The 9359-nt window shown below is 32.9% G+C and overlaps 1 protein-coding gene across 1 annotated transcript; it reads left to right on the top strand.

The window, feature by feature from the left end:
• Positions 1 to 318: 318 nt before the first annotated feature.
• LOC145130192 (uncharacterized) lies at positions 319 to 1242 on the top strand. The gene has a single exon (XM_079065032.1). The coding sequence runs from the start codon at positions 319 to 321 to the stop codon at positions 1240 to 1242; it is 924 nt and encodes a 307-aa protein (XP_078921158.1).
• Positions 1243 to 9359: the final 8117 nt, after the last annotated feature.

Here is a 9359-nt window from a genome sequence, read left to right as displayed (position 1 = left end):
TATACATTTAGGAAGAGCCTTTCAATTAACTTTTTGGCAGTCAAAAGATCTATATTGATTTTTATAAAATGATTATGTCCACATAATGATCGGTTAATTCCAAAAACAAAGCCCTTACATTACGAAATGTTTTCTAAGCATCCCTAATTATTATATATATATTATATTAAAGATACGAAGAAAAGGAATAGTAAACATTTTTTTGGCAGAATTGGTCCCTGTATTATTACTGGGGTTTCTATTTGTTCCATATCACCAGATAGTGAACTCGCCAGTTTATTACGAAAAACCTCATTAATCATTTGGGATGAAGCACCCATGATTCACAAGCATGCATTTGAAGCTTTAGATCGAACTTTGAAAGATATATTCAAGTGTCATAATCCTAGAAACTCAACTTTGCCATTTGGAGGGAAAGTAATTGTTTTTGGAGGAGATTTTAGACAAATTCTGCCTGTTATACCAAGTGGTAGTAGACAAGACATTGTTAATGCTTCATTAAGTTCATCATATTTATGGCAACAATGCAAAGTCTATCAACTAACCAAGAACATGAGGCTAACTGTTGGAAGTGATACATCTGCTTTTCAACAGACAATGGATTTTGCAAAATGGCTTTTGGATATAGGAGAAGGGAAATTTGGTGGTTTTAATGATGGCGAAGCGATTATTGATATTCCGGATGATCTTCTAATTAATGATCCTTATGATCCTATAGGTTCGTTAATCGAGTTTGTATATCCTTCAATTCTTGAAGCTTCTAGCAATCCAGAATATTTTCAAGAAAGAGCAATACTTGCTCCAAAAAATGAAGTTGTCGGAAAAATAAATAATCGTTTGCTAGCATTATTTCCAGGAGATGAAGTTGAATATCTAAGTTCAGATAAACTATGTGAATCTGAGTTTGTCCATGATCACTTTGATGTCAATTTATACTCACCTGATGTTTTAAATGGTCTTAAAGTCTCAGGTCTGCCTAATCATAAGTTAGTTTTGAAAGTCGGGGTTCCAGTTATGTTACTAAGAAACATTGATAAAAAAAATGGCTTATGTAATGGCACTAGACTACAGGTGATATCTTTGGGCAAACGTGTTATTGAGGCAGTTATCATAACTGGAAGTAATATTGGAAATCGGACCTTTATTCCAAGAATGACCTTAACACCATCTGAAAAAAAAAATCTCATTCAAATTCCAAAGAAGACAATTTCCATTAGCTGTTTGTTTTGCAATGACAATTAACAAGAGCCAAGGACAGTCCTTATCTAAGGTTGGTTTGTTTTTGAAAGATCCGGTTTTTACACATGGTCAATTATATGTTGCCCTATCTAGAGTTCAAAGTAGAGAAGGATTAAAATTGTTAATTTTAGATAAGGATGGTAGACTTACAAATAAAACTTCTAATGTTGTTTATAAAGAAGTTTTTAGAAATTTGTAAGTTGTTTGTAAAATTTTATTCCTTATAACATGTTTTCTTATTATTATTAATAAGACTTTGTTAATTTTATTTATATTATTTTATTAATAATTACAACATTTTAGTATGAAAGTGTAATTAATTTCGCAACCGTGGTTCCCATGGGTTATAAACTAGTATATTATATATATATATATATATATATATATATATATATATATATATATATATATATTAATTACCAAAATTTGTATGTGAGAGGATTCACTATTCATTCCCCCTAAGCAGCAAAATGATTTCATACTTTCAATTCTTTTTTCATTTTCCTCCCTTTACTTTTATTTGTTTTTATGTTTTGTACCCCTAAACTAATTTTGATGTTACAATTTTTATCCTTATAATTTTAAAATTTATATATATTTATATTCTTTCTTACTTTTATTTGTTTTTATATTTTATACCCCTAAACTAATTTGATGTTACAATTTTTATCCTTATAATTTTAAAATTCCCTTTACTTTTATTTGTTTTTATATTTTGTACCCCTAAACTAATTTTGATGTTACAATTTATATTCTTTCTCCTTAATTAATTTTTATTTAACAGTTTCAACCCTTATAATTTTAAAGTTAAATTATTAGTATTTTATACATTATAATTTGGTCCCTTACTATATTTTAAAGTTACATTTTGGCCCCTTATATAATTTTTTAATAATCTTTTTTTTATTAATTTCTTAAAGATACACTTTCAAGTCAATTGTTTGTATCCATGTTTTATTTTGATATTTTTGTGCTCCACTTTATATGATTTAATTGTCTTCGTTGTATATATGGTGTCAAACTGCGTTTTTTAACATACCGGAGCTTCCGCAGCAATGCGCGGATGGTCCAAACCCTAGTTATATTAAAGTTACGAAGAAAAGGAATAGTAAACTTGTCATTTTTTTGGCAGAATTGGTCCCTGTATTATTATTGGGCTTCAAAGTTATGAATAATAAATTTGGATGTTTTTTGGCAACTTTGCTCCTCATTCTTTAACCATTTTGACACTTTTGGTCCTTGCAACCAATATTTTTACACTTTTTAGGAACTTTTTAATATTTAAAGTTTGGCCACAAAACTTTAACGGTTTGATAACTTTGATCTATTTTCTAAAAAGTTGCAAATTCCTACCCCTTTAATTCTTTAGCCATTTTGACACTTCTGGTCCTTGCAGTCAAAACTTTTACATTTTTTCATAAAAATTGAATGTTTTTTGGCAACTTTGCTCCTCATTCTTTAACCATTTTGACACTTTTGGTCCTTACAATCAATATTTTTACACTTTTTAGGAACCTTTTAATATTTAAAGTTTGGCCACAAAACTTTAACGGTTTGACAACTTTGATCCCTTTTCTAAAAAGTTGCTAATTCCTACCCCCTTTAATTCTTTAGCCATTTTGACACTTCTGGTCCTTGCAGTCAAAACTTTTACATTTTTTCATAAAAACATGAAAAAAACGGTCCGGGGCAAAGCCCGGGCTTTTCATCATTATACTTTCTACGTCTGTCATATTTATCGATTCGCAAACAACATTGAAAGCTTCTGGCCCCCGCGTAGCGGGGGTAACCTTTCTAGTTTCATTTATTTTTTGTGATAATTTTCAAAGTAACTTTTTTTTCTTCTTTTATTTATTTATTTATTTTTTATTTTTTATTTTACCTTTTTACCTATTAAATCAATTATTTTGATCAGTTATAATTGATACTTCTGACTCGGTCATATAGCTTTTCATATGTCTTTTATTAGATGTAATAAGAAGCTTACTTTAGATCTGACTCAATTAACAACTATCAAACAGTTTAAATAAACCATAAAAAATAAGAAAACAAAGTTGTAGTTTTTTTATTGAATATTGAACAATATTTTAAGAAAACAAATTTATGAATGAAATCATTGTTTTGTGATGAACATGCATAAATTTCTTTGTTAAAATTTTAATTTATATGCATGCAGCTTTAAACTTAACATATTTTAAAAATATCGATTTATAAATAATCTTAAGTTAATTAGTTCATGTCTTTCTCTTAAAAAATGTAAGAATTTATGGAAAATTACATTTTTATGAAATTTCAAGTTAGCCAAATAACCGATTCCATGGACAAAAACGGTATTTTGGCATTGAGCGTTGACAAAACGTTTCTTTTTGAACAAAAAGTTTCGTGTAACATTACAAGCTTTTAAAATTTAGTTTAAACAAAATGTTCCAAATCTAAAAACTATCTCACGTAACGTTTAATAAAACGTTACTAGCTAATTTTGTCAAACACGTCATAAAACAAAAAGCCATTATGAGAATTATGAGGTTTATTGCAAATAATAATAATAATAATAATAATAATAATAATAACAACAACTATTATTATTATTATTATTATTATTATTATTAAATCGTCTCTAAAAAATTGGATAAGAAGTAAGAACTTTCTTGAAACTATATATATATATATATATATATATATATATATATATATATATATATATGTTGTAAATTTGACGTAATTAAAACAAGATTAATAAAACTAAACTAATAACCTTAAGAAAGAAGAATGGAGATTTGGAGAGAATTTGATAACTTATATAAAGTATTCAAATTGGTGTATCTTTTACATATGTAATGGTGCTATTTATACTAGTTAAATCACTAGACATAATTAATAAGTTCTTACACATATTTGACATATTTGTTATAAGAGTTGAAAATAACTCTTACACATTTGACATTAGGGTAGAAAATGTTGTCATCCACTTATTTACAACACTCCCCCTTGGATGACATCATTTCAAATTAGAGTTCAACCTTGAAGTACTGCCTCATTAAAAACCTTGCTAAAGAAAACCCAGTGGGAAAAAAATTTAGCGAAGGGAAAAAGAGTGCAGTGTATAGTTGACTCCCCCTTATTTAGACATTTGTCACATTATATTCTATGCACATGTCGCATTCCGATGCCATGGACATGTTTCCTAAAGATTGCAGTAAGAAGTGTCTTCGTAAAAAGGTCTGCTGCATTGTTACTGGATTGAACATATTTGATTTCAACTTGATGGTTCTTTATAAGCTCTTGAGTGTACTCGAAAAACTTTGGAGGTATATGTTTTGTCCTGTCGCTCTTGATATATCCTTCTTTCATTTGAGTAACACATGCCGAGTTATCTTCGTATATTAAAGTTGGACCTATATCTTTTTCAAGTCCACATGAAGTTAAAACTAGATGTGTCATTGATCTCAACCATGTACATTCTCTACTAGCTTCATTTAGTGCAATTACTTCAGCATGATTTGAGGATGTGGCAACAAGTGTTTGCTTTTGAGAACGCCAGGAAATTGCGGTACCTCCATTCATGAATACGTATCCAGTTTGAGATCTAGCTTTATGAGGATCAGACAAATAACCTGCATCTGCATAACCAATCAAGCTTTCTTTTGAATTGTTAGGATAAAATAACCCTAAATCACTAGTTCCTCGAAGGTATCGAAAAATATGTTTGATTCCATTCCAATGTCTTTTTGTTGGGGCTGAACTAAATCTTGCTAGCAAGTTTACAGCGAAAGAAATGTCAGGTCTAGTACAATTGGTAAGATACATAAGAGCTCCAATTGCATTAAGGTATGGTACTTCTGGACCAAGGACTTCTTCATTTTCTTTGCATGGACGAAATGGATCCTTCTCAATATTGATCTAACAACCATTGGAGTGCTTAAAGGATTAGCATTGTCCATATTGAAACGTCTCAAGACTCTTTCTGTGTAATTTGATTGATGTACGAGTATTCCGTTAGGCATATGCTCAATCTGTAAACCAAGACAATATTTGGTTTTTCCAAGATCTTTCATTTCAAACTCTTTCTTTAAAAGTTCAATCACTTCAAGGATTTCTTTATTCGTTCCAATGATGTTTAGATCATCAACATAGACTGCTATGATCACATACCCAGATGTTGTTTTCTTAATAAACACACATGGACAAATAGTGTTATTTTTATAACCTTTACTTGTCAAATAATCGCTCAAACGATTGTACAACATGCGCCCAGATTGATTTAACCCATACAAAGATCTTTGTAATTTTATAGAGTACATTTCTTTGGGTTTTGCACTTAATGCTTCAGGCATTTTAAATCCTTCAGGGATTTTCATATAGATATCACTATCAAGTGATACATACAAGTAAGCTGTAACAACATCCATAAGACGCATCTCTAAATTTTTAGATACTGTCAAGCTGATTAAATATCTGAAAGTGGTTGCATCCATTACCGGTGAATAAGTTTCTTCATAATCGATTCCAGGTCTTTGAGAGAAACCTTGAGCAACAAGCCTGGCCTTGTATCTTACAATTTCGTCTTTCTCATTTCTTTTTCGTACGAAGATCCATCTATATCCTAATGGTTTCACAACTTCAGGTGTGAGGATAATGTTCCCAAAAAACTTTCTCTTGTTAAGATAATTTAATTCAACTTGCATAGCTTCCTTCCATTTAGCCCAATCATTTCTTCTTTGACATTCAATGACAGATTGTGGTTCGGGATCATCATTCATAATATCACATGCAGCTGAATAAGAAAATATTGCACCTATATTGTCAGTTTCATTTTGGTCATATATTCTATTTGTCTGACCATAATTTAGTGCATCATCATCCTTTCTTGGGGGAATTTGAATAATTCGTGTTTCTCCAGGAACACTTTCCTCGTGATCTAGTGTATTTTCTGCTCCTCTTCTTTTTCGTGGGTTCTTATCCTTAGAACCAAATGGTCTTCCACGCTTCAGGCGTGTTTTAGACTCTTGAGTGACTTTATCATCAGATTGTCCATGTGGAATGTTAATTCGAGCTGGAACATTGACAGCTGGTATATATGATTTAGTCACCCTTTTTGTGTTAGTAAATGCATCAGGTAATTGATTTGCCATTTCTTGGAAATGCATTATCTTTTGAACTTCCATGTCACATTGCTTTGTGCGAGGGTTAAGATATGATAAAGAAGGCTCATGCCATGACACATCCTTTTCCAGAATCTTCTTTTCTCCACCTAATGATGGGAAATTTGCCTCATCAAATTGACAATCTGCTAGGCGTGCTGTGAAAACATCACCTGTTAATGGTTCAAGATATCTTATAATAGAGACTGACTTATAACCAACATATATTCCCAACCTTCTTTGAGGACCCATTTTTGTCCGTTGAGGTGGTGCAATAGGGACATATACTGCACACCCAAAAATTCTCAAATGGGATATATTTGGCTCTTGACCGAAAGCAAGTTGTAGTGGAGAATATACATGATATGAACTTGGTCTCATGCGTATCAATGATCCAGCATGTAAGATTGCATGGCCCCAAACAGAAACAGGAAGTTTGGTCCTCATTATCAATGGTCTAGCTATTAGCCGGAGACGTTTAATCAGTGATTCAGCTAAACCATTTTGTGTGTGTACTTGAGCAACTGGATTCTCAACAACAATTCCTACAGACATACAATAGTCATTAAATGCTTGTGAAGTAAATTCACCAGCATTATCAAGTCTCACTCTTTTGATAGTATAATCAGGGAAATGTGCCCTTAATTTAATAATTTGGGCAAGAAACTTTGCAAATGCCATATTACGAGTTGATAATAGGCAAACATGAGACCATTTGCTGGATGCATCTATTAAGACCATAAAGTATCTAAATGGTCCAGATGATGGGTGAATCGGTCCACATATATCACCTTGAATTTTTTTAGAAATCTAGGTGACTCCCTTTCAAATTTCATTGGAGAATGTTTTATAATTAACTTTCCAAGGGAACAAGATGCACATGGTTTTATGATGTTGGATTGAGTGAGCTTTTGGTCCTTCAATGGATGCCCATGTGTATTCTCAATTATCCTTCGCATCATTGTTAATCCTGGGTGGCCCAACCTATCATGCCATAAACTGAATGTCCCAGGATCACAATGTTTTCCTTCGACTACCATATTTGATTCAATCATATGTATATATGTATAATGCAGACCAGAATCAAGTGTTGGTAGTTTTTCAAGCATATGGTTTTTGTCTATAATATACATATATTTCTTATTTTCAATGGTCACAGTTTTTGTGTCATAACCTTTGAAATATATGTCATTGAAACTTAATAAGTTTCTATTAGACTTTGGAGAAAATAAGACATTTTCTATACAAAAGCTTGTACCATTTGGTAATATAAAATGGCCTTTCCCGGTTCCCTCTATCAAGTCTGCAGGACCTGATATTGTATGTATGACTGTTTTTGTTGGTACTAATTCTGAAAAATATTTCTTTGATTTCAGAATAGTATGTGTACTACCACTATCTGCTATACAAAGATCTCCAATCTTTTCTTGGTGTTTTGCTCCAGTTGGACTCATATTAAACTTCACATATAAAAGGAATAATAAGTGAATAAACATAATCATAATTATTATTAAAAAGAAAGTTCATTTATTGTAGGAAAGACATTACATGAAAAACAAATGAAGGAAAAACAGTTTTACTAGAACAATAATAGATTTTTTATTTTTATTTATTCATTTATTTATTTTTATTTATTATTTTTTTTAGTTTATGTCTTCCATGTCATTACAGAAATCAGCAACATTTAGCGGAGTGAATTCAACATTATCAATGAGGTTTGCTTCTTTTCCTTTTCCTTTAATGGACTCTTGATAAAGTTGACAAAGATGTGCAGGTGTGCGACAGGTCCTTGACCAATGGCCTGTGCCACCACATTTATAACATGAACCATCAGATTTTTGTGATGTCCCAGTGTCATGCCTTGCCACTTTGGCCTTATCTTGTGTGTGGACATTGTTTCTTTGTGAATATTGGAAATTATTCCTTTTTTGGCCACGACCACGATTATTACCTTGTCCACAACCAGAATTATGGTTCTGATTATGGCTTTGGTTTTGATTAAAATAGCCACGACCTCGTCCTCGACCACGACCTCGCCCTCGTCCACGTGTATTGTTTCGATGACCATCAATATTTGTAGCATTTGCTTCAGGAAGTGCTACTGATCCCGTTGGACGAGATTCATGGTTTTTCATCAAGAGTTCATTGTTTTTGTGACAACCCGGAACTTCAATCTTGTACAATTAATCAATTCAATCAATATTCAACTTGTTTTGTCGATTTCTAGTACTATTCAAGGGTTCGTTTAAGTGATTCTAAGCTTGAGCATGACCAAGGTTGAGTCTAGGAATGAGTCAGCAAGTCGTATACTGTCAAAACAAGGCCATACACACCTTTGGAAGGAGTGTACGGCCGTACACATGGGTGTGCGGCCGCACACACACCTCCTGGCAACACACTCACATTTGACAGCGCTCACACTCCTATATAAAGGGGAGACCCCTTCCCTTTCATTCCTTTAACACCTTGGCAGCACACAATACCATTTCTCTCAAGCTTCTTCAACCACAAACCCTCCCAAGGCTTCAAAAACGTGAGTAATGCATCCCTTAACTTGTTGTGCATGAAGAACATCTTGATCTAGGCCTTGAATCATGAAAGTCCCGTCATGTTCTTCATCTCTTTGAAGGAGTGCGACCACACACTCATGTGTGCGGCAGCACACTCCTGTGTACGGCCACACACTCCTGTGTGCGGCAGCACACTCCTGTGTGTGGTAGCACACTCCTGTGTACGGCCACACACTCATGTGTGCGGTAGCACACTCCTGTGTGAGGTAGCACACTCCTTTGTGCAACAGCACACACATTTGTGCGACCATACACACACACCATAGGACCACAAACCCATTTCTAAGACCCTAAACTTGTACTACAACCAAGTATGGGCTTAGGGCACTTCATGGATGCAAGTATGGACCTTGAAAACACCTCAAAGGCACCTTCCATCATGAGTGTACGGCCGCACACCCATGGTCGT

This window comes from Lactuca virosa, chromosome 8 (genome assembly GCF_052849685.1).
Source record: "Lactuca virosa cultivar CGN04683 chromosome 8, Lactuca_virosa_CGN04683_v6, whole genome shotgun sequence".
Lineage (NCBI taxonomy): Eukaryota > Viridiplantae > Streptophyta > Magnoliopsida > Asterales > Asteraceae > Lactuca > Lactuca virosa.
The sequence above is the reverse complement of the archived record's forward strand: the minus strand, read 5'-3'. Positions and strand labels throughout refer to the sequence as shown.